Source organism: Gopherus flavomarginatus, chromosome 1, assembly GCF_025201925.1.
Source record: "Gopherus flavomarginatus isolate rGopFla2 chromosome 1, rGopFla2.mat.asm, whole genome shotgun sequence".
NCBI classification, from domain to species: Eukaryota; Metazoa; Chordata; order Testudines; family Testudinidae; genus Gopherus; species Gopherus flavomarginatus.
Window position 1 is genome coordinate 110,673,988 of NC_066617.1, and position 26,998 is coordinate 110,700,985.

Here is a 26,998-nt window from a genome sequence, read left to right on the forward strand (position 1 = left end):
TACCAGGGCTCAAGCAATTCTTTTACATTCATAACTGATGCAGCAATCCCAAAGGTGCTGGGCTATGAACTGCCAAGCCTAGATGTGCCAGGGCTCAGCACTGGTCTTGATAGACAATTATTCTTTGAGCTAAATTTCTCATGCTTACATTCAGCCCAGAGATGTTTTTCTGTGTACGAACTTTGATATATTTCCATTTGGCCATTTCAGAGACCCCCCCAAGCATAGAAAATGCTTCAGACATTAACCATTTTCCAGATTGTTTTGAGTGTGTGTTTACATACTTAAAAAATAGCTTTATTTTAAAAGTTTACACTTGCCATGGCAGAAGTCTTCAATAAGCACATGTGGACTTGATATGTTTGAAGAGATTTGTTTAGGAAATAAAATTATAAGTATTTACCAGTTACTTCTGACACATCATATAGTGTCTCTGCATTTTAAAAAGTTATAACTACATATTGTACTTTCACAAAATAGGGAGAATGGGAGTGTTAAAAAAGGAGGACAATTGGCCACACTGCCTTAAGATAGGCAAAAATTAGGACAATCCTACAAAAAGTAGGACATTCAGTCATCCTATTCTACCTGGATATAACTGGAACATTCAGCAGCACACCAAGTATGACCCTCTAAGCAGTGACTCTGAAAAAGGATTTTGGGGTTTCGGTGGATAATCAGCTGAACATGAGCCAGCAGTGTGACACCTTGGCCAAAAGGGCTAATGCAATCCTTGGATGCATAAACAGTGGAATCCTGAGTAGAAGTCGAGAGGTTATTTTATCCTGTATTTGGCAGTGCTGTGACCACTGCTGGCATACTGTGTCCAGTTCTGGTGCCCACCATTCAAGAATGATGTTGATACCTTGGAAGGGGTTCAGAGAAGAGCCATGAGAATGAAAAAAGGATTTGAAAACATGCCCTATAGTGATAGTCTCAAAGAGCTTAATATATTTAGATTAATAAAGGTTATGGGATGATTTGATTACAGTCTGTAAATATCTATACGTGGAATAAATATTTAAAAATAGGATCTTCAGTCTAGCTAGCAGACAAAGGTATACCGTGATCCCATGGCTAGAAGCTGAAGATAGACAAATTCAGATTGTAAATAAAGCATATTTTTTTAACAGTGGGAGTAATTACCATTGGAACAATTTACCAAGGGTCATGGTGGATTCTTCATCACTGACCATATTTAAATCAAGTTTGGATGTTTTTCTAAAAGATCTGCTCTAGGAATTTTTGGGGGGAAATGCCATGGCCTGCGCTATACAGGAGGTCAGACTAGATGATCACAGTGATCCCTTCTGGCCTTGGAATTGCTGAATCTATGAGTGGACATATTCAGAACATTTAACAACACAACAGGTGCATTTGTATAGAGAAATAGCTGGAATATTTAGCAGTAAAAGATGTTTGTTGTATCAGGATGTACCTAAAATGTTCATCAGCAGTTAATCAAACCAAAACAGACCTTTTATTCCAAAGACAATTTGTTCCAGAGCATAAAATGAAACATTAGATATCTCACAGCAGGGAAAAGAACCCATAGGTTTTGGTCTGTTTTCTGTACACGAAAATGCTAAGGGCAGAATGCCCCCTGGATTCTCTCCTACATCACCTCCATGACAGGCTTCTTGAATAGCCAAAGAACTATGACTGCACCATCACGTGCGTTGTCCCCAACGCATAAGAGGAATGAAAGTTATATTGTACCTGGGAGCTGGAAAAACAGCGGAGGGAACGACTCCTTTCTCCCAAGAGGCATAAGGCCCCCAGAATGTGGCCTGTGGAAAAAACAGTTACTCCTAGAAATTGTACCAGCAGCAGCTACATCTGCTGTAGCAGGAGCAAGTGTGTGCCAGCTGGTGCCTTTAAAGCCTCTGCACTCCTCTCTTATGTATGAGAGATGCTGCCAGCTATTTGTTCGTGAGGGCTGTTTGACTGGACAGGGCAGAGAAAGAGGACCGCGTAGCCCTGGGAGTCCCTGTTATCAGAAGAAGATGACTTGTACTGAGGCACAGGACTGATTCTCAGGAGCAAGTGTGGAGGGTACTTGCCCAGGAATGTCATATGGAGAGAGTACAGAGGGCAGCTGGGTGGAAAGGTAGGATGGGTGTGAGAGTGAGGGTCACACAGTGAGTCGGCAGTGGAGCTGAGTATAGAACACAGGTTTCCTGACTCCCAGTTCAGGGCTCAGTTCACACAGTAACCCACTGAAAAAACCCTTTATTCATAAAGGCCAGAAGGGACCACTGTGATCATCTAGTTTGACCTCCTGTATAACACAGGGCAGAGAATGTCCACAAAATAATTTCAAGATCACAGCTTTTAGAATCAGTCCTGATTTAAAAATTGTCAGTGATGGAGAATCCACCATGATCCTTGGTAAATTGTTTCAATGGTTAATTACTCTCGTTTTTAAAAATGTATGCCTTATTTTGTCTGAATTTGTCTTGCTTCAATGTCCACCCACTGGATCATGTTACACCTTTCTCTCCTATACTGAAGAGCCCATTATTACATATTTGTTCCCTGTGTAGATATTTATAGATTGTAATCAAATCACCCCTTAACCTTCTCTTTGTTAAGCTAAATAGACTGAGCTCTTTGAGTTTATCACTATAAGGCATGTTTTCTAATCTTTTAATCATTTCATGGCTCTTCTCGGAACCCTTTTCAATTTATCAGCATCATTCTTGAATTGTGGGCACCAGAACTGGACATAGTATTGCAGCAGTGGTTGCACCAGTGCCAAATACGAAGGTAAAATAAGCTCTCTACTCCTACTCAAGATTCACGTTTATGCACCCCAGGATTGCAAATAGTCCTTCTAGCCACAGCATCACACTGTAGTAGTACCAGGTTTACAATGGTGCCAGTGGTGCCATGGCACTGGGCCCACAATTAGAAGGGACTCTGGCTAGCCCAATCCCCTGGCTGACTCACCTGGAAAGGAAAGCTGCTCCTGCCCCTGTCCCTTCTCCACCCCTGCCTCTTGCCACCCCTGCTCCACCCTGCCCCTGAGGACTGCAGCAGGGTTGGGCTGGTCAGAGTGGTGGGGAAGGGGCATGGGATGGAGAAGAGCGGGCCCAGGATAGAATCATAGATTATTAGGGTTGGAAGGGACCTCAGGAGATCATCTAGTCCAACCCCCTATTCAAAGCAGGACCAATCCCCAGATGATCCCCTCAAGGATTGAACTCACAACTCTGGGTTTAGCAGGCCAGTGCTCAAACCACTGAGCTAGCCCTGACCCCCCCCTCATGCAGCGCCCCTTGGCAGCAGCTGGGGCTCCACTTACCCAGGCCCATCAAACCCTCACCCTGAGAGGCTCCACCTCCCCTGCATCTATACCACCCCCATGAGCCCCCCCAGACACCCTCCCCACTGCGCCCCAACCACCCAGACCCCCACCCAAATGAACCCCACCTCCCCTGCACCCAAAGGGCGCCTCTTACTACAGGCCTCAGCCCAGCTCCCCTCCCCGCTGATCCTTCCCGCGGCCCCGCCGGCCCCGCGCGGGTCGGAACCCAGCGCCGCGGGAGCTGTTTCCAGCGGGGACCGGCCGGGGAAGGTGCTCGGGCGGCGGCAGGAAGGAGGCTGCGGCGCGGGGCGGAGAGTGCGGCGTGTGCGGGGGCTGCAGGGACCCGCGCAGCCCCGGTCCCGGCTGAGCGTCCGAAGCCCGCGTCAGGCAGCGGCTGCGGGGTGAGCGGGGCGCAGGCGGCATAGAGGCTGCAACAGGCGGGGCGCAGAGGCTGCAGGGGCCGGGCAAGCAGGGGGCGCAGAGGCTGCAGGGCGAGTGTGCAGCAGGGGTCACAGGCTGCAGGGCGCAAGGGTTGGGTCTTGCAGGCTGCACAAAGGGCATTGGGCTGTTCAGTTAGTTGCAGCAGAGAGAGTCTCTCATTTGTTCTTTTTCGCACTCGATGGAGCCCTCCACGGTGCAAACAGAGTGTGGTGTATAGGCACTGAGTGGGTATATGTAGGGCCCTACCAAATTCACCTCCATTTTGGTCAGTTTCATGGCCACGGGATTTGAAAAATCATAAATTTCATGATTTCAGTTATTTAAACTGAAATTTCACAGTGTTGTTCGTTGTAGGGGTCCTGATCCAAACAGGAGGGGGTATGTGTCATAGAATCATAGATTATTAGGGTTGGAAGGGACCTCAGGAGATCATCTAGTCCAACCCCTTGCTCAAAGCAGGACCAATCCCCGAATGGCCCCCTCAAGGATTGAACTCACAACCCTGGGTTCACGGTACTGCTACCCTTACTTCTGCGCTGCTGCAGGCGGTGGCCGCTGCCTTCGGAGCTGGGCAGCTGTAGAGCAGTTGCTGACTGGGAGCCCAGCTCTGAAGGCAGGACCGCTGCCAGCAGCAGCGCAGAAGTAAGAATGGCATGGTATGGTATTTCCACCCTTAATTCTGGACTTGTGCGTGCTGAGCTGGGCCCTCAATCAGCAGCCGCCACTCTCTAGCTGCCCAACTGAAGGCAGCAACGCAGAAGTAAGGGTGGCATGATATGGTATATATTGCCACTCTTACTTCTGCACTGCTGCTGGCAGGGTGCTGCTTTCAGAGCTCGGCACCTGGTCAGCTGCCCAGCTCTGAAGGCAGTGCACAAGTAAGGGTGGCAATACCCCCTTAAAATAACCTTGTGACCTCCCTGCAATTGCCTTTTAGGTCTGGACCCCCTATTTGAGAAACACTGGTCTCCCCCGTGAAATCTGTATGTTATAGGGTAAAAGCACACAAAAGACCAGTTTTCATGGGGGTAGGCCAGATTTCAAGGTCCATGACCTGTTTTCTTGGCTGAATTTGACAGGGCCCTAGGTATATGGTATGCAGAAACCGAGAGCATTGTTACTGACCCACTAAGGGAGGAGAGGATTTCCTCACCAGTTAGAGATGGTTAGGTGACCTTACAATAGTTTTCCTTTTGTGGAAAGCGTTTTTCTTGTGCAGGCTAACTGTGCAGACAGATCTGTCCCTCTATCAATAGGTGTTTTACAGCTCTTGGTCAATGACTAGTTTCCTTGAAGGGAAAAGAAGCAGGGGTTTTAGAAGCAATAATATCACGGTTGTCTCTGCTCTCATTGAATTAATCTCATTATTAGCTCATCACACCGAGACTTGCAAGTTCTCATCTTCCGTCCTCTTCCTGCATTGCCCCGTGAAGATAGACATGGCCAGGGTGGTCAGAATGTTTAAAACCTTCAAGACTCATTGGAAGAAAACCACGGTTGGGGTCTGCTTGCTCACCTGGGGAGGAAACTGGCTCTATGGAAAACACTGGTAATTATTACCTGGCCTTAAAGAAGTACAATAACAATGAACCTTTGTCTGTATTTTTGCTAATACCTTTTGATGTGGCACATGGACAGTAGTGAAGTTGGGCAAACATCTGTAAAACTTGAGAAGGGTGGTTATAGATAGAGCTGCTTGCTTTGGAACCTTTAAACAGAAAGGTTTTGTGAACAACCTACTGGGCAATGATAAGACTGTAATTTCCCTGAGAGGTTCTTACAGTAGCATGGTTATCCAGAGAGAAGCTGCAGTAGCTTGGTCATAGGAATTGTACTCCTGGGGGAATTCTGCACCAAAAAATTAAAAATTCTGCACACAATATTTTAAAATTCTGCATATTTTATTTGTCAAAATAACACAATGTAATCACTCTGGTTTCAATTATTTTGATAATTTATTTAAACTACAATACAATGGATGGAGAATGGGAGTAGGGAGCACTGGAGGAAATCCCCAAACCCCTTGCCTGATAGTAAAGTAGCTAGGTTTGACCCTTTATTTCTAGTTATTAGTCAACAAATATATGCAGCCATATAAGAACATAAGAACGGCCATACTGGGTCAGACCAAAATCCATCAAGCCCAGTATCCTGTCCTCTGACAGTGGCCAATGGCAGGTGCCCCAAAAGGAATGAACAGACAGGGTATCATCAAGTGATCCATGCCCTGTCACCCAATCCCAGCTTATGGCAAACACAGGCTAGGGGCACCATTCCTGCCCATCCTGGCTCATAGCAATTGATGGACCTATCCTCCATGAATCTATCTAGTTCCCTTTTGAACTCCGTTATAGTATTGGCCTTCACAACACCTTCTGACAAGGAGTTCTAGAGGCTGACAATGCGTTGTGTAAAAAAAATACTTTCTTGTGTTTGTTTTAAACCTGTTACCTATGAATTTCATTTGGTGGCCTCTTGTTCTTGTATTATGAGAAGGAGTAAATAACACTTCCTTATTTACTTTCTCTATACTACTCATGATTTTGTAGACTTCTATCATATCCCCCCTTAGTCACCTCTTTTCCAAGCTGAAAAGTGCCAGTCTTATTAATCTCTCCTCATATGGAAGCCATTCCATACCTCTAATCATTTTTGTTGCCCTTTTCTGACCTTTTTCCAATTCCAATACATCTTTTTTGAGATGGGGCGACCACATCTGCATGCAATATTTAAGGTGTGGGCATGCCATGGATTTATATAGAAAATATCATATTGCCTCTATCTTATTATCTATCTCTTTCTTGATGATTCCCAACATTCTCTTTGCTTTTTTGACTGCTGCTGCACGTTGAGTGGAAGATTCCAAAATCTCTTTCCTGAGAGGTAACAGCTAATTTAGACCCCATCGTTTTATATGTATAGTTAGGATTATGCTTTCCAGTGTGTGTTACTTTGCATTAATCACCATTACATTTCATCTGGCATTTTGTTGCCCAGTCACCCAGTTTTGTGAGATCCTTTTGTAGCTCTTCGCAGTCTGCCTGGGACTTAACTGTCTTGAGTAGTTTTATATTATCTGCAAATTTACCCCTTTTTCCAGATTGTTTATGAATAGGTTAACTAGGACTGGGCTCTGTACAGATCCCTGGGGGACACCACTGTTTACCTCTCTCCGTTCTGAAAATGGACCATTTATTCCTACCCTTTGTTTCCTATCTTTTAACCAGTTACCAATCCATGAGAGGGCCTTCCCTCTTATCCCATGACTATTTATTTTGCTTAAGAGCCTTTGGTAAGGGACCTTGTCAAAGGCTTTTTGAAAATCTAAATACACTATATCCACTGGATCTCCTTTGTCCACATGCTTGTTGACCCCCTCAAAGAATTCTAGTAGATTGGTGAAGCATGATTTCCCTTTACAAAAACCATGTTGACTATTTCCCCACAAATTATGTTCATCTGTGTGTCTGACAATTTTGTTCTTTATGATAATTTCAACCAATTTGCCAGGTACTGAAGCGAGGCTTACTTGCCTGTAGTTGCCAGGGTCACCTCTGGAGCCCTTTTTAAAAATTGGTGTCACATTTGCTATCCTCCAGTCATTTGGTACAGAAGCTGATTTAAATGATAGGTTACAGATGACAGTAGTCGTGCAGTTTCATATTGAGTTCCTTCAGAACTCTTGGGTGAATACCATCTGGTCCTGGAGACTTATTACCGTTTAGTTTATCAATTTGTTCTAAAACCTCCCCTAATGACACCTTAATTTGGGACAGTTCCTCAGATCTGTCACTCCAAAAGAATGGCTCAGGTTTGGGAATCTCCCTGACATCCTCAACAGTGAAGACCGATACAAAGAATTCATTTAGTTTCTCCACAATGGGCTTATTGTCTTTGAGTGCTCCTTTAGCATCTTGATTGTCCAGTGGCCCCACTGGTTGTTTAGCAGGCTTTCTGCTTTTGATTTATTTTAAAAATGTTTTGCTGTTACTTTTGGAGTCTTTGGCTAGCTGTTCTTCAAATTCTTTTTTTGGTCTTTCTAATTATATTTTTACACTTCATTTGCCAGAGCTTATGCTCTTTTCTATTTTCCTCATTGGGATTTATCTTCCACTTTTTAAAGGATGCCTTTTTGCCTCTCAGTGCTTCTTTTACTTTGTTGTTTAACCACGGTGGCTCTTTTTTGATTCTCTTACTATGTTTTTTAAATTGGGGTATACGTTTAAGTTGAGCCTCTATTGTGGTGTCTTTAAAAAGTTTCCATGCCGCTTGCAGGGATTTTGCTTTTGGCGCTGTACCTTTTAATTTCTGTTTCACTGACCTCCTCATTTTTGTGTAGTTCCCCTTTCTGAAATTAAATGCTGCTGTGTTGGGCTGCTGTGGAGTTTTCACTGCCACGGGGATGTTAAATTAATTATATTATGGTCACCATTACCAAGTGGTCCAGCTATATTCACCTCTTGGACCTGATCCTGTCCTCCACCTAGGACTAAATAAAGAATTGTCTTTCCTCTTGTGGATTCCAGGACTGTCTTCTCCAAGAAGCAGTCATTTAAGGTGTCAGGAAACTTTATCTCAGCATTCCCTCCTGAGATGATAGGTACCATGTCAATATGGGGATAGTTGAAATCCCACATTATTATTATTGAGTTTTTTTATTTTAATAGTCTCTCTAATCTCCCTGAGCATTTCAGAGTCACTAACACCATCCTGGTCAGGTGGTCTGTAATATAGCCCTACTGTAATATAACCCTATATTCTGCAGGTTTGGCCGATCGCGGCTCCCACTGGCTGTGGTTCGCCGCTCAAGGCCAATGGGGGCGGCGGTAAGCAGCGGCCAGCACATCCTTTGGCCCGTGCCGCTTCCTGCCGCCCCCATTGTCCTGGAGCGGCAAACCGCGGCCAGTGGGAGCCGCGATTGGCCGAACCTGCGGACGCTGCAGGTAAACAAACCGTCCAGGCCCACCAGGGTGCTTATCCTGGTGGGCTGTGTGCCAAAGGTTGCTCATCCCTGAATTAGTGCAATTGTTACCTTCACTTGCATGTTAAAGTACTATTTTCAAGTGCTCATCAATAAGCACACATGTGATTTCAGCATCAGCACAACTTTAGTTCACGTGATCGCATTCTAGATATGTCAGCATCTGCCATAGCCAAAATATTGTTTGCCTTTTGGAATAAGATCACCTGCTCCTCCCTCACCAACTAGAGCAACAGCATATACAGTATAGTATCCACTGTTGCTTGTTTCGGTTATCTCTGTAATAAATGTTCCCCATAGGGGTCTCAATCCTGGACTCGTTTCTGAAAAAGATTTAAACAGACTTAAATTTCAATCCCAATTTTTAAGATTACTGTTAACATGATTTCACTATAATGCAAATATAGCCAAATGATTCCGAAGTGCTATTGCTTTGGGAATTGCAATTCGCTCCATCATCTCCCTGTGTCTTTTAAATCAGTGTGACAAGGGCTTAACTGTTTCTTTTTCCCCTAATGTTAAAATGCTGCCAAGGCCTCAGTGGAAAACAAATCTGCTTATGCTGTGTATTATATTTTTCTTATTTCTTGTTCCCTGTTCTTTTTTTTCTTCCTAGGGATAGTAACATTATATCAGAATCTTTGTTTTGAAGTGTCAGTCTGCTTTGGCTGCTTCCTTCATGCCTAACTCTTGGGGCTTCAGGGGAGTTACACCAGCAGAAATTTTGGCCTATAGACTTTTCTTTGTGATAGTGTAATTGGTTACTGTGGCACTGATTGATGCCGTGGAGCATGACAACTTCAAGTGCGGAATAAGCAGTGACAGCAGATGAACGGAGGTTCTGATTTCATGTACATGCCTCCAATAACTAAAAGACCAATGAAAGAGAAATGTCAGCTACACTAAATTATAAGTAGAAATGTCTCTTCTTAATAGGTTGCCTTTCATGATTTTTCTATGAGGTGCCAGTGAGTCTTTGAGGCTGTTTTCCCCTTTCTCTCCCAAGAAGCAGCAGAGAAGCTGACCTGAAGTTTTGCCCACTCTCCTGGGTGCCCAAATAGAACCATATTCAAGCACTTTCTGCTGCATGGGGGCGGGGGGGTCAGGCGTTGGAGAACCCCTTGAAGGTGACTCCACACTCCCTCCTCATACAGCACAGTGGAGCAGTCCTCTGAAGCAATATTCCAGGAGGACTGTGTACAGCACAGGGATATGGGCCCAGTGAGTCAACATATTGCATGATCCACTGGCCTTCAGAAGGAGTTGTGGGCTACATTCAGTACTGGTCCCCTTGTCTTGTCATGAGAATAGTTGGCACAGAGAATTCCATTTTGCATCATGTTTCTCCCCCACCCCAAGACACATCAGTCCATTTATGTGAGCTTTATTCCATTATTATTTGTATTACAGTAGCACCTAAAGGCCCATGCAAGATCATAGCCCCCCTGTGCTAGGCTCGTTATCTGTGTGTAGCAAGGCACATCCCTGCCCTGAATAGCTTACTGTCTAAAATAGACAAGACAGACGTATAGTGGGAGAGGAAACAGGCACAGAGAGGGAAAATCACTGTACTGCCTTTGGCCCACATGGTGTATTCTGGAGTACTCTTTTCTACTTACTGTAAAATGTGAACATTTTGCATATGGTATATTTCGCGCTTTAAATTGCAACTAATTTTTGTGCAGATGGTCCCGTGTAATTACCTGTAACTTAATAACTAGTGTAAATTAAATTTCAGTTGTTTTTGAATTTATTTTAAATAATGAAATTTAATTGAGCAATTATTTCAAGTTCTGTAGTATGTCCTACAGAGAAGTGATTATGTTGGACAAAGCACAAGAGAATATGCTGTGGGGAACAATGCCACACAGGCAGGAGAGAATGGACTAGAAAATGCTTAATAGGTCCTTGATATCTCTAATCTATATAATTCTATTTAACTTTAAAAAGGCACTGTAAAGTTTGGTGGGTCTGAGAGTTTCATATACTTTTCTCCACTTACATCTCTTTGAAAAGTATCTGAGATTCTCAGTGTCTTAGTCTTAGAATCTCTCTCTCTTTCTCTCCTGTCTGTCTGTCTGTTTATAAAATATATATATATAAAATGTTTTGGTGGTAAAAGACAGTACGGTTAGGACTTGAAAAATGTACCTAATCGCAACACATCCTAGCCCATGTGAAAAATATGCATGTTGCCACACCCTCCTGAAATTAAAAAGAATAAAACAGTTGTGCACTATTTATTGTGTGCTGTGTTTGATTACAATAAATTGTCATTCACCTTTCTACATATGTTTTAAAATTTTGACTTGCTATCTCTTTCACCCTCCTCCTTGCCCCCCCTTTAAATACTTTCATTTCTTTCTGGGCTTCAATCCACAGTATTGCTTTCAGAGCATTCAAAAACTATCAGGCGGTAGCCGTGTCAGTCTGTATCCACAAAAACAACAAGAAGTCCGGTGGCACCTTAAAGACTAACAGATTTATTTGGGCATAAGATTTCATGGGTAAAAAACCCCACTTCTTCAGATGCATGGAGTGAAAATTACAGATGCAGGCATTATATACTGACACATGAAGAGAGGGAAGTTACCTCACAAGTGGGGAACCAGTGTTGACAGGGCCAATTCAATCAGGGTAGATGTAGTCCACTCCCAATAATTGATAAAGTATCATCAATTCCAGAAGAGGCAAAGCTGCTTTTGTGATGAGCCAGCCACTCCTAGTCCCTATTCAAGTCCAAATTAATGGTGTTAAATTTGCAAATGAATTTTAGTTCTGCTGTTTCTCTTTGAAGTCTTTCTGAAGGTTTTTTGTTCAAGGATAGCTGCTTTTAAATCTGTTATAGAATGTCCAGGGAGATTGAAGTGTTCTCCTGCTGGCTTTTGTATGTTACCATCCCTGATGTCCGATTTGTGTCCATTTATTCTTTTATGTAGGGACTGTCTGGTTTGGCCAGTGTGCAGCAATGCCCCTCTGCCATGTACATTGGCCAAATAATGGGGACGGGCTGTTATTCAGGAGCAGCATCCAGCTGAGAAGCTAAGTGGTCCTTCCACCAGTGGTGGGGAGTCCTAGTAGGGTCCTGTCTGTAGGCCCTGTTCACCTAGACTACCTTTCTTACTGGTCTCCCTTCCTATCACAGACCTTCCTGGTTGCTGCCACAGTGGGTTGGGGGTGGAGATGTCTCTGTACTATAAAGAATGATTTAAATAGAACGTTATGACATTTGTTTTTTTTTAATCCTGTTTTAAACATGTTTTCCCCCTCTTTGCTCCTCTGTGTTTAGAAGGGTCTCCTGGACAGGCCAAGAGCCACACCAAATGCTTTCAGGCACAACCCTCTCTTCCCCCTTCTTTTTTCTCTCTGTGAGTGCACCTGCTTGTTTCTGTCAGTTTTGGCTCCACAATGCTTTTCCTGGCCAACACACTTCCACAGGCCCTGGGGAAGGGGCCTGCATCATCAAGGAAACAGTGAAACTGACTATAAACAAAGTGCTGTCAAAAGCACAACATAAATAAACAGGAAAAAATAGAGGGAAGTTTTTTTAAAAACATCTAATCTCTTTCAGTTTCAGTAATGTTGCGGATTACTTGTTACAAAAGTAATCACATCATTTTCACACGGAAGTGTGATTTTTCAAGTCAATGCCCCTTTAACCTCTCTGTGTTTCAGTTTTCCTGTCTACAAAGTGGAGATAACACTTTCCTATTCCTACCTGGCGTGGTTTTTGTGAAGATTATTAATTCATTTGCAAAGTGTTTTGAGTTCCTTGGGTGGAAGATGAAACATAATTGTAAAGTGTTATTATTTATCTCAAAATAGTATTTCTTGTGCTTGAAAACAAGGCTTGACATATAGATCTTTCTTGATCTCTTTGGAGAGCTATTGCTGGGGCAGGAGACAGAAGCCAAAAGACAAGTTGAATTATTTATATGCAAACTTAGTTTAATTTTTTTCCCATCCCTTGTCAGAATGCCAGATTTATATGGAAAGGAAAGATGGATATTGCTAGGAGTATCTTGAGCCTGATGGGACAGTAGCCTTTAAAATACTCCTTTGCTTAAAACTTGTCTGTTGTTTTATATATATTTAGTACTTATTAGGTATTGTTTCTGGTTTTCTTGTTGTAATCCATTCTGGCTTAGAATTTGCTTGTTTTATCTTTAGTATGTTCTGATTTGAAGTATGTCGTTAAAAATAGAGAGCTCCAGGTTCATCTATAGCACTGTATAAATACAATAGAAGGGAGTGTTAATCCTTAGGAAACTAGCTAACCTCTCCCAGATGGACATTATATAGGAGTGGTCTAATTTCCAGGATTTCCCCATAAACCTCTAGGGGCCGCTATCCCTAGGGAGGAGGAGGTGTCTTGTGGGAAGCAGGGACAGGTCAGGAACTTTGTCTATAATTACTCTTCCATTGATGGAATGTGCTGCAGCCTCTGGGCTGTCAGAATGTGGCAACATTTTTTCGTGCACTTGGTGACGTACTGGTTACACCAGGGAGCACTAGAGGTGCATTTAGCCCCACATACCTGGTGTGCGAGGCAACACGTGAAGCACTTAATAAACTGAGCATAGATTATGTTGCCTGTGAGGTTTGCCGTTGTCAACATCTGAGGCTAAATTACTATGCATGAGGCATACTTGACTAGACTTGTATCTATCCTTTTAGAACAGATTAAAGGTTTAGTGAAATCTTGTGCTTCTGTTTCTGGCACTGCTGGAGTGTCTGACGAAAGGGCTTGCTTTAGTTGACATCAATTCATATTAGCCTCTGACATTCTGGAATTAGCTGTCTGAGGCTTTGCTCGTTCATATGTGCAGCTGAAGGAAGGTTTTTGGCTCCCTTTGGCTTTTCCATCCTCTTCTCAAGACTTTGCAGGAAGAAACTCATTTAGTTTTTGCCATTTCAAGGTTCATCCCTTTTTGGGTTCAGATGCTGTGATTGTAGCATTAATTGGAGCTATTTAAAGTAACAACCTCTCCAGAATGGCAAACCAGCCAAAGCCATCCTAGATTTGCTTAGGGACTGAAGAATTCTGGAGTACCTGCTTTTGACCAAATCCTCCCCTCAGATACACACGTGGCTCGCACTGACTTTACTGAGAGCTACACATACATATTTAAGGCAAGAATTTTGCACTTGGTCTTCATAATTTCTCCATAGTTGCACTCCTTTCCTGTGGGAAAATTGATTAGTGTCCTATAGGGGATGGGCCCCCAAATCTACCTTTGGGTATGAAGAAAATGCCCCTTCTGTCCTACAACTGGTAACTGGAAAGAGAGAGGAGAGCATGGTAACTCGCCACCATGCTAATCAGATGGCAGAGGATTGTGTTAGCTCATTCTAAAGATCAAAGAGCTGGTATCAGCCTTGCTGTGGCAGACACAATTTTTAAATGCAACATTTGCCCCAGGGAGTGACAGTGGGTCATTGCAGTAGCCTTTCACCTTCAGACACGTTAGTTCACATCCTGATTGATTTAGGTCACGAGTGAAAATGAGTTTGGCATGGGAGGTCCCATATTCTAGTTTGGTGGATGGTATTGCTTTGAGAGAGGCACTGAACTGGAATAGCTGAGATATAGCAGGTGAAAAGTAAAATATGCAAGAAAGATGTGAGAGTTGAATGGGAAGGGGGATAATTTGTACCATACCTGACTGGGCTGTGCCCAATTATAGCCCTAGTTCTATTATTACAAAACTCTAATTTCTCATAAAATACGAATGCTTAAAAAAATCCAAGTTCTTGCATTCAGGATAGAGGCTGCTCCAGTGGCTCAGGAAAAGGAAAGGTAGAATCCAGTCCTGCTGCATGTGAGTATGCTTCCATTGACCTTCCCTGGAATTATGCCAGTTTACACCTGGGTTTCCTTTTGTCGTGTGTGTATACTGTCTGGTGTATCATATTTAAGGATCTGCTCAAGATGCAAGGTGAAAGCTTAAGGTAAGGGTGCTTTGTATGCATGCAGCTATGTGACAATTCTGCACTTTTTTTGAAAGTCAAATAGAGGTTTATGTGAGACATTGGTTACAAAATCAAGGTGATAGAGTTGAATTATCTTTTGAAATGGGGAGAGGACAGGATAGATAACCTCATCTGGTTATATCACTGCATAGTAATTGACTGGAACTACAGTAGAGTCATTTCAGAGGATCAAAGAGACTCTGTGACTTGGCTGGCCTAAGTGGTTATGATCTCTAAAGTCCTAAAACTTTGGAACCCCCCGGTGACAGATTGCTTTTTCCTTACATTCCATCTCAGCGGTTAGATGTAATGAGTTGGTATTGGTACTTGTTTCTGGATTAGAACTCTCCAAGACTGGCAACAGGGTCTGAATTGGACATCCTTGTGGGCACGGTGCACAAATCATCTCCTTGAATGTGAGTGGGTGCCTTGTCTGTAGAGCAGGTTGGACGTACTCCATGCAGTATGTGAAGTCCAAACTCTTTCCCATCACTCACAAAGAAAATAACAATTATAACATAAAAGTCAGCTCCCTCACCTCCCGTATATCCCGGTGACATAATGAGTCACCTGCTTATGTGAGTTCTGCCAAATAAAGTTTGCTAAACTCTTTCCTATCACGCTCGGCACCTGCTAACGAAGTAGGGGTTTCAGGCAAATGCTGCCAGCCTGTTACAGTGATGCTTTTGATTGGCTCTTGAATCATAATTGGCAGAGTAGGCTTTTATATTTATTATATCAAAGTGATGGGCACCACGTATAAATATCTGTTTTAAATAAATGATGCATTTTCACCTTCCATATGTAACAAACAAGGAGTTGACTTTCACCATAGAAAATATTGGCAAGGTTCACAGGGCTTTGGCTTTCATTGCCAGTAAGCTAAGTGTCATTGGTAGCATTAATTTGATTGCTGCACTTTATGTCCCTGCCAGATGATAACTCGGTTTGTCACTTTTTTGAAGGTTCCATCCTGAGCAGCTGCTGCGGCTTTTTGATATTAACTTCGTTAAAAACATTGAGCATAAATGCAAAGTCTGCAGAAGTGATTCAGACTGAGCATCTGATTTTTCACATCCTCCCAAAGCCAAGCTTGTAATAGAAACACTGATATTCTGGTTGTGCCAAGTGGCACGGATGCTGCAGTTATATCAGGAAAAGCCAAAGGCCTCTTTGATATAACCAACATCTTTTAGGAGCTGCTGTTGTGGTAGTTTTAGTTGTTAAGTGCTGAACCTGTGCTCGGTGCTATTCAAAAGACAAAGGAAGATGTAATACTCCTTTTGGGTGATTTTTGAGTAAAACATTGGCCTTGATTCTCAGTCCTGGCTGCAGAAACTCAGTACCAAAACTGGGAGAAGAGAGCACCTCTGAATGTTCAGGATTCGGGAGGTATGAGTTAGAGGAGCCGCAAGGGATATTCTAATGTACACTGTGCTGCAACAGCTCTCAGTGGTCTGGCATGGCAGCCCAGAATAGCTAGAGTGCAATAGACTCTGGCCATGTGTCCTTTCTTCCTGTGGCATGCCCCTGTGCTGGGGCAGGGGAAGGGGAGGATGCCATACTGCTGTTCTGCTGGGTCTGTGTCACTGGGGGTGTTTCCAGATGGCAGGTTCTGGAATCAGGACCACTATCTTTATGTTCAACACTATGTAACAGAAGACCAAAACTAATTTACAGAAGCAACAAACAGTATTTTCCCATGTGGGTTCTTCACATAAAATCCCCTCCTACCCTATCCACCCTTTCAAGACTCTGCACCGCTGTGACCTTTCTTACTGGAGAATTGGATGGGACTCTTCAAAGAGCTTCACTCTGGGCTCTGTCAATGGAGTTGGTCGATGAGACACCTCTTCCCCTTTTTTTCTTCTCCCTTTTGTGGGGTAACCTGGCTAGCCCAGTTGTAAGCAATGTAATGGTTAATTTCGACATCAGGAAAGCAGCACCAGATAAACCAGCAGATGCTGTACTTTAAATTTGTTTTGCTGTAAGGCATAAGCTGTGTCTGTAAGCCTCGAGGGAAAGACCAGGGTAGAAATTGCTTCATGGGTTACCTGTGGATATCAGCATAGTTATAGGAAATGTCTGTGCACTCTTTCAGGCAATATGATAGATCAGTCAGCTGGTAAATATGTAACTTCTCTCTGCTTCTTTCTCCTCCTTATCAGAGTGTTACAATAATTGTTTCATTATTTTACTATTTGGTGCTGGTAAATAAAATACAGAAAGCAGTACAAAATGTCCCATATTTAACTAACCATTCTTTGCTAGCTTGCATTTCAAACAGCCGTGGTCTGATAACCCAATATCCACAGAGCCTGAATCATGTTTTATGGACAGAAGGCTGAAATGTTACCAGCTTATCTGCTGTTTTTTGAGCAGTATGGTTCAAACTATGACAAACTTTATCTGTAGAAGCCCTCAGAAACCTATTTTTCGGAGCTTTGGTTCTACCACATGGAATGAATAAGGGCAGATGAATTATGGAGGAGAAGTACTGGTACTTCTCCCAGCGTTTGTTTTCCTTTTTAACAGGGAGGGCAAAAACAATTTACCAAGGAACTATAGGGATAGACTAAATTTGTAAAGAACTTAGAATTAGAGCACAAGATAGTAGCTACCTTGGAAAAAGTACTGGCTTATAACCTTGCTCACTTTGACCCTAGGAAAGAAGGGGTAGCACCAACCATGCAGTGAAAACAATTATGACTTAAACATATACTGAATCTAAAAATTAACAAAGAAGGAAATGAATGAAAAACCACAGTGGCAGGAGTTCCTGTGTTTGGAAGTGTCATGCGCATGCTCTGATGAGGCTGTTTAGCATATCAGTGACTTGACAGGTCACTGTAGACAACCTGCATCTGGAAGTTGGTTTTAGAACTGCAGAAGCTGCAGACTTTATGGAATGTCCGAGTTTAAACTTGCAGTTTGTGTAAATTGGTTCATGGGATTATTTGTGTTACTTGCCCACATTCACCATATCTGGCCTTGAATACAAATATTAAAGAGAGCATGATGGGACGTCCTGCTTGGGGTTCCCAGAATTGTAAGCCACTGTGTTACCCCTCTCAGCCTCAGCAGGTAAGAGCTTTGCTGTTGCTAAGCTATGTGTCAGCTTCCTGCTACGCCAGCTTGTCTGCCTTGCCAACAGATTATTCAGGACACTGTCAATCCAATCTTGCCTTGCAGGTAACAATCAGTGAACTCCAGAGTTCCCCAGAGACTTCTCCCTGCAGTGTCTGGTCCCTCTCACTGGACACTCACAGAAGTTATTAAGTTTGCTGCATCCAAAGAGACAGAACATGTACCAGCCTGTTAGTTTAACTGAAGAGTCACACTTTGCTATAATACACAGCACAGAAATGGTTTTGTAATAAAACAAGAATAAGTTTAACAATGAACAGAAGTTTAAGCGATGGTAATACTATAAAAACAGATATAGTTACATACAAAACTAAACATGCTTTCTAGTGACTAAAAGTCAATTTCAGCAAGTTGTTATCTTTGTCTAGAGAGACAAAGATATTACTCCCCACCTTCACAGGCTTAGATGGCACTGAACCCTGAGTCTCCTCAGTGATGGATAACTAAAGTGTTTGTCCAAATAATATGGCCTTAAAAACTAGACCATACTCAACTGTTGCCAAAGAACTCCCTATCTGTTAATAAAGTACTGTCTTCTCCTGGGCTGAAAATTGGTTTGGATAGATTCATCTTACTCTATATCAGGGGTAGGCAACCTATGGCATGCGTTGCGAAAGTGGCACGCGAGCTGATTTTCAGTAGCACTTGCACTTCCTGGGTCCTGGCCGCCAGTCTGGCGGGCTCTGCATTTTAATTTAATTTTAAATGAAGCTTCTTAAACATTTTTAAAACCTTATTTACTCTACATATAACAATAGTTTAGTTATACATTATAGACTTATAGAAAGAGGACTTCTAAAAATGTTAAAATGTATTACTGGCACGCAAAGCCTTAAATTAGAGTGAATAAATGAAGACTTGGCACACCGCTACTGAAAGGTTGCCAACCCCTGCTCTATATCCTCAAATCCATCAAACTCAGGCTTTGGTGGATCACAAGCGACAGTGAATTTTAAAGTAGAGGTTCTCCACCAATAATGGACTGCTGCCTCACTCTAGGAGGTCAGCACTGGGTATGAACAACAAGAGCATGCCATCTGATAACTGCTGTAGGACATGGGAGAATTGGTATTGGGGATAGCCTAGTCCAAGCCATAATTTGCTTACTGAGCTGAGACCAGAAGGTTGCAGGTGTGGCTGAAGTATCTAGTCAGTAGTGCAGTATGGACTTACTGGGCTATATTAATAGCTTCATGGTTTACTGTTTGGAATTAGCCATGAGGGTTCTGTTAACCTGGCACTTAGTATAGCAAATGTAGGGAAATATTTGACATGCAATCCATTTCAGAGCTGGAATTGCTTTAACTATTATTCCATAGTAAAATTACTGCAATTAGTCACAAATCTGTCACTTCTGGAAGTAATGTTCCTGTTTTTTAATACAAATGATTTATTACTTTAGTTTTAAAGACTAAACATCAGGTTAAAGGAATGCTACTGCCTCTGAGGAAAACTTTGATAAATATTCCAAATAGGCATTATTTGGAGGATATATTATTTATATGCTTTCTCTCTTGTTTTTGTCTTTCTTTTGTCTTTTTGTTATTACTAAGGCTATTTCCATGGCTTTTGTGTTGCTGAGTCAATTCATTTGTTCCCCTAATTTATTTCTCACCTGAAATCACCATTCCTCTGCTTTTGTGGCATCATGATTGACTGCTACAGTAACCGATGGTGATGTAACAAAGAGCAGACTTATCTGATTCCGAGTGAGGGATAAACAGCCTAAGATTGCGAAATTGTATGAATCGATGATCCTGTTTTAATGCAAATGCCTTTTACAAGGTATCATGTTCTGGAATGCAACCTAGACCAGTAGTAGGTTGTGTCACCATCACCATTTGTCCTATAACCCTGGGTGCCTTAAAAAGCTCTGCTGCTGTAGCTCCCTGGCTTGGATGCTTCCAACCAGCAGACAAGCATGCTGTTGTCTGAGTGTCTCTGTGGTGTGCAGGCCTGGTTCAGCACTCTGATACCAGCAACCTGCTTACAACACAACAGCCCCAGCCTGGTTTCCAGCAGCCTTGATTATGACTTGCTGAGTGACCCCAGCCCACTCCAGTCCTGAATTTCCCCAGAACTGCCTACCCTGAATGTCCAGCACTCTCCTGGAGCATTCGAAGGAGAGATAAGGTCCATTGCTTCTTCGAAGAGACACAAACACAGTGTTTTGTTGCTGTAGCTGAGGTTACTATTAAAAGTTAAACAAATGTATTAACAAGAAGAAAGTGGTTCTAAGTGAATTCAAGGGATAAAGACAAAAAATGGTTACACGAAAATAAAAGTAAAATACACTTTCCAGTGGTTAAGACTTAATTCAACGAGCTACAGCCTTGGTTCAAGGTAGATTTCTTACTGGTCTTTTTCTTCCCAGCCACGGCTGACTTTCTCTCAGTTAGGACCTTCCTTAAAAGTACAAAGGTGCTATTTTCTCTTGTAGGTGAAATATCTTTGCCTAAGCAGGTTTCTCACCTATGTTTGGTTTCCAGAGACTTCTTGGTTGAAGGATCCATCTTTCTTAACTTGCAAGAACTCTAGTCCCTTGTGTCTGTCCATTGATGAAATGCCAAGATGGTGTCTTCTCTCTCCTTGTATCTTCCCAAACTCACCGGTTTGTCCCCAGACTCATGATCAACTCATGCTATTCTTCCCTGCCTCCAGATAACCCATCCCTCTGCTGATTCATATGTAAATTGGGCTTCCATTGTTTTTGGTCACATTGCTTAATTTAATTGGAGACAGGTAAATGGCTGCCTTTCCTCCTGTCTGTGAGAAAACCTGTTTCTCCCTGTGTTGGTCACAGATATTAAAGCATAATATCATTAAGTATCCATATTTCTTCATATGGTGTTAATACGTATATTTCACAATTATATTAATCACCAGTATGTCATGAGCTTTCATAAAAGATCTTACTTGACACACTTTTATAATACAGTAATATTGTATTGCATCAGTTGATTCAGTTACTTATCATTGCAGGTTCAGACTCCTCCAAGATGTTATCTCTCCAGCTTCCTAGGTTGATGGCTTTGCTTACCTTCTAAGTAAATGTGCCTTCGTTGTCTCTTCCTGATGACCTGCAAATACAGCCCTTTATCTGGGGCAAACTGGGCTTATGCATTGCTTGCCAAACATATTTTAAGGACATAATTCTAGCACATGTCCATAACTCTTTGTACACGCCTGTACATACATCACACAAGAATATTAATGATCAGTGAGTTGTTAGTTGTCCCACAATATGTTACATGCCACCTTTTCGGGTATATATCATGACAACAGTGTGATATGTATAATAAGTATGTCAGGCCTGACAAGAGTTGCTGACACAGTTCAGGGACTCCAGAAATGGGCTGCCCTGCCCTTCAGTTGCTTTTACCTTTGCTGCCCCCAGTCCTGTCCAGTCAGTATTTGTTTTGATATTTTTTTCAATTTATTATACACTGACTACAGATTTTAAGTTTTCATTGTGCTGGCGATTTTTGTATTGACAGTGGCCTACTCTTCAAATATTTTCAGGGGAATGCTAGGGATGCTTTTGGTGCTCAGAAGAAAGGTTTAGGAGGTGGTTTTGGTGTTTTGGAGGCAGTTGGGGCTTTTGGTACTGTGGATCATCTCACGTTTTGGTACTGCAATGCATCGTCTCACCTTCTTTGGCACTCTCACTGAAGGACTGTCTGGATATATGGACTCTCTACTCAGACCCTATGCCACCAGCACTCCCAGCTATCTCCACGACACCACTGATTTCCTGAGGAAACTACAATGCATTGGTGACCTCCCAGAAAACACCATCCTAGCCACCATGGATGTAGAGGCTCTCTACACAAACATCCCACACACAGATGGAATACAAGCTGTCAGGAACACTATCCCTGATGATGCCACAGCACAACTGGCTGCTGAGCTCTGTGCCTTTATACTTACACACAACTATTTCAAATTTGATGACAATATATATCTCCAGATCAGTGGCACTGCTATGGGCACCCGCATGGCCCCACAATATGCCAATATCTTCATGGCCGACCTGGAACAACGCTTCCTCAGCTCTCGTCCACTCACACCCCTTCTCTATCTACGCTACATTGATGACATCTTCATCATCTGGACCCATGGGAAGGAGACTCTGGAAAAATTCCACCATGATTTCAACAGCTTCCACCCCACCATCAACCTCAGCCTGGATCAATCTACACGGGAGGTCCACTTTCTTGACACCACGGTGCAAATAAGTGATGGTCACATTAACACCACCCTATATCGAAAACCCACCGACCGCTATGCCTACCTTCATGCCTCCAGCTTCCATCCCGGGCACATCACACGATCCATTGTCTACAGCCAAGCACTGAGGTACAACCGCATCTGCTCTAACCCCTCAGACAGAGACCAACACCTACAAAATCTCCACCAAGCATTCTCAAAACTACAATACCCACACGAGGAAATAAGGAAACAGATCAACAGAGCCAGACGTGTACCCAGAAGCCTCCTACTGCAAGACAAACCCAAGAGAGAAACCAACAGGACTCCACTGGCCATCACATACAGCCCCCAGCTAAAACCCCTCCAACGCATCATCAAGGATCTACAACCCATCCTGGACAATGATCCCACGCTTTCACAGGCCTTGGGTGGCAGGCCAATCCTTGCCCACAGACAACCTGCCAACCTGAAACATATTCTCACCAGTAACTGCACACCACACCATAATAACTCTAGCTCAGGAACCAATCCATGCAACAAACCTCGATGTCAACTCTGCCCACATATCTACACCAGCGACACCATCACAGGACCTAACCAGATCAGCCACACCATCACTGGTGCATTCACCTGCACATCCACCAATGTAATATACGCCATCATATGCCAGCAATGCCCCTCTGCTATGTACATCGGCCAAACTGGACAGTCTCTACGGAAAAGGATAAATGGACACAAATCAGACATTAGGAATGGCAATATACAAAAACCTGTAGGAGAGCACTTCAACCTCCCTGGCCACACTATAGCAGACCTTAAGGTGGCCATCCTGCAGCAAAAAAACTTCAGGACCAGACTTCAAAGAGAAACTGCTGAGCTTCAGTTCATCTGCAAATTTGACACCATCAGCTCAGGATTGAACAAAGACTGTGAATGGCTTGCCAATTACAGAACCAGTTTCTCCTCTCTTGGTTTTCACACCTCAACTGCTAGAACAGGGCCTCATCCTCCCTGATTGAACTGACCTCGTTATCTCTAACTTGCTTGCTAGCACACATATATATACCTGCCCCTGGATATTTCCATTACATGCATCTGAGGAAGTGGGTATTCACCCACGAAAGCTCATGCCCCAAAACGTCTGTTAGTCTATAAGGTGCCACAGGATTCTTTGCTGCTTTCACCTTCTTTTGTGTAAGGGCAGAAGTGACTACTTCAGGTGACGGAGTTTGAATTCTTTTTTTTTCTTTGAGGAGTGTCCCTGTGGGTGCTCCACTTTAGGTGTCTGCACTTCTACTTGGAGACTTGTGGTAGCAGTGCCTCGGTTGGCCACACATGCGTGGCAGCCATCTCACGCCACTCTGAGCGGTTATCCCACGAGCACAGCCAACTGCCAGTCAGTTCCTTCCATCTCTACTGCCCTTGATTTTGGCGGAATGACAGCAGTGCTCTTATCTACTCTCATATTTCTTTAATCTCTGCCCTTTCCTCAGTTAATTTTCCTCATTGTATTTCTCTCCGTTCATTTTTTTTTTAGTTTTCACATTTAAAAAACAAAAACTTCCCCATTTTTCTCCCTGCCTGAGGCAGGCAGCCGCTGAAGAGGCATTAGACTGGGGCTATTCCCATTCTTCATTCAGGTAGCCTCTCAGACGTGCCTGGTTCTCCAGGTTTCAGGCTCTGTCTGACCTGCAGACTCTCAATACCAGTGACAGACGGCCACTCACAGTGTATCTGTTGCCTGGGTGGGAGACACGTTACCCAAAAGTGTCCCCACTGCAAGAAAATCACAGCGTGGACAAGGAAGGCCAGGCACTGCCGATTAAAACTTTTAATGATGGAGAGATCCCTCAGACCCCAAGTCCAGGACAGCGATGGCACTCAGAGCTCTGGACCGTGAGGTACCAGGTCTGGTACCAAGACATCCCGAGGAGCGAAAGACCCTGTGCAGTCTCGCTCTCTTAGCAGCAATACTAAGCCTCATAGGTCAGCACTGAGGGAACAGATGCCTCAGGCACACAGCAACACTATGGCGCCACCTGCTGCACCAATACAATATGACAAGTCTGCAGCACCGACCACGCTTCCTCTGGTTCCCAGCCTGAGCTTGCCTGCGCTCGGGACCGAGTCTCCCAATACCGCAACAATTTGTTAGCCATGCGGACCTACTCATTGCTTCCACCCCTGGAACTCTGCACCCTGGCCAGGTCAGGGCCAAGCTTTATCACTACACCTCTGGCTTGGGCCCCTCCTCTCTCCAGTGACGAAGAGGAGGAAATGGAGACACTAATGGGCACACCTCACCACCCCTCTCCTCAACCTGGTCCCCACTCGGCCGTAGGGCGTGGGTTGGCAACTCCCACAGTGGGTGCCCTCTCCCATGGCCTTCCTACTTCTACTGGGATCCATGGGCTTTATACAGAGCCCAAAACTCCCAGCCATCCAGTCTACCTAGGTCCATGACACAGCGATTGCCTCTGCAATCTGCTCCAGCTTCACCAGAACTGCTGGAGGAGGAAGCTGAAAAATCTGTGGACAGGCCAGAGGGTCGCACACTCCCAGCTACCCTTTCAGGATTTGTTTAAAAGAGTAGCTGGTTCATTAGACATCTCACTGGCGGAGTTACCGGAGACTCAACATAAGCTGACACATATATTGCAAGCTTCTCTGTCAGCCAAGATAGCACTACCCATTAATGCTGCCATCCTGGACCAAGCAAAAATCATATGGCAGACTTCAGCCATGGCCCCACCTTCTTGTGAGTGATCTGACAAGAAGTACTACGTGCTGGCTAACGGAGCTGAGTTTTTGTTTACCCACCCTACTCCAAACTCATTGGTGGTAGAGGCATTTAATTAAAGGGGGAAGCAACATCAAACCAGCCCCCCCGCATGATAAAGATTGGAAATACCTAGACCTCTTTGGCAAGAAAGCCTATTCATTGGCGACCCTCCAGTTTTGTATAGCAAACTATTCTGCGGTACTGTTCAAGTACACACACAACATTGTTTCTTAGATGTCATCTTTTATTGAGCACATCCCAGCTGACAAAAAAGAGCAATATAAAGCTGATATAGCAGAAGGTTTCCTCATCACCAGAACTGCCCTGCAGGCTTCTCTGGATTCTGCTGACATGGCGGATTGCTCCGTCGCCACATCCGTTATCATGCAGAGGGATTCATGGCGCCATCTCTCTGGCTTCCTCAGGGAAGTTCAGGTGACAGTAGAGGATTTACCTTTTGAGGGGCAAAAATTGTTTGCAGAGAGCACGGATGTCTCCTTACGCACCCTGAAGGACTCCCGTGCGACACTAAAGTCACTTGGAATCTATATCCCTGCGAACAAAAAGAAACCAGGCAGATTCTACATCCAATGATTCCGTCCTGCCTCATACACTCAGCCTCAACGAAGTTATGATCAACGCCGTAAGCAGCGCCAGAAGAGATGCTGTCAGGTGCAGGAGCCATCTACTTCTAGGCAAACATTTTGAAGTGTTGGTCGAGAACATGAGAGTCTCACATTCTTCAATTCCAGAGTCACTGCTAATTTCCAGCCCATCTGGGGACTGCCTTACACCCTTTTACCCAGTCTGGAGAACCATCACCCCAGACAAGTGGGTTCTGGAAGTTATACAGAAGGGCTATTCCATCCCTTTCTTTCCATTCCTCTTACCCACCTCCCTTTCCTGTCCCTCGTCAGAGACCCATATCACGAGTACCTGTTACAGCAGGAAATACGCCATCTCATGCAACTAAGTGCTGTGGAACGAGTACTGGTTCAGCACAGGGGTCGGGGTTCTACTCACTTTACTTTCTCACTCCGAAGAAAACAGGTGGATGGAGGCTCATTCTGGACTTATGCCAACTGAACAAGTTCTTGAGAACACAGTGCTTCAAGATGGTAACCCTAGCAACTGTAATTCCGGCGTTAGAGAAGGGAGATTGGCTCTTGACCCTCAACCTTCAAGACGCTTACTTTCACGTCACTGTACACCCAGTGCACAGTAGATTCCTACGATTCACTCTGGGAAGCCTACACTACCAATACAAGGTACTTCCCTTCAGCCTCTCTGCGGCTCCAAGGGTTTTTTCCAAAGTCTGTGTGACCATATTCCCCTATCTAGACAACCACCTGCTAAAAGCACTAACATACGATGAGGCAGTTCACGCCACTCTAACCCTATTTACAAACCCAGGGTTACAAACCAACCTACAGAAATCCATCCTGACCCCAACCCAACAACTGGACTTTATAGGGGCACACCTCAACTGTGACACGGCATCAGCACAGCTACCCCAACAGTGGTTTCTTGCCTTAACAAACCTAATCCCAACAGTAAGACACAGTCCACAAACATCTGCCAGAACGTGCCTACAATTTCTTGGACACGTCAGCTACCGTGTTTGTCGTGAAACATGCCAGGCTGCATGTGAGATGTCTACAAACCTGGCTACACACTGTATATGTTCCTCACAGTCACTCGATCAACAGACGGCTTACAATGCCCAGCAGAGTGAAAGACTTGCTCGCATGGTGGACAAAACAAACAAATGTCTGTTCAGCGTTCCCTTCCAAAGGGAAACCCCATCAGTCACTATCACCATAGACACCTCTCTGGTAGGAATGGAGGGCACACTTGGCCGACATCATCATCCAGGGCCAATGGTCCCTAGAGGAGTCAAATCTCCACATAAATCTACTGAAGCTCCGAGCAGTTCGAAACGCCTGCCATCACTTTCTCCCCCTTATCTGCAACAAAACTTCCAGATTCTCACAGACAATTTGGTGACTGTTTTATATAAATCGTCAAGGAGGGGCCCGATCATACCTGCTGTGCACAGAAGCAGTTCCCCTCTGGCAATGGTGCATCTCCAACAACATACACATCACGGTATCCTACCTACCTGGATACCAGAATGCCACAGCACACAACC

The 26,998-nt window shown here is 43.9% G+C and overlaps 1 protein-coding gene and 1 long non-coding RNA gene across 2 annotated transcripts in view; both read left to right on the plus strand.

Annotated features, from left to right (window-relative positions):
• The first annotated feature begins 3,626 nt into the window (after positions 1-3,626).
• The window catches only part of AGK (acylglycerol kinase), a 71,167-nt gene continuing 47,795 nt past the window's right edge, over positions 3,627-26,998 (plus strand). The window contains exons 1-2 of the mRNA XM_050918851.1: positions 3,627-3,711; positions 5,123-5,300. Of these exons, the coding sequence (XP_050774808.1) occupies positions 5,191-5,300 (110 nt within the window). The 5' untranslated portion in view covers positions 3,627-3,711; positions 5,123-5,190. The remainder of the gene's footprint in view (positions 3,712-5,122; positions 5,301-26,998) is intronic.
• On the plus strand, positions 9,391-10,971 carry LOC127032144 (uncharacterized). The gene is made up of 2 exons (XR_007768719.1): positions 9,391-9,890; positions 10,013-10,971. It is a non-coding gene; the product is annotated as an uncharacterized LOC127032144 (long non-coding RNA).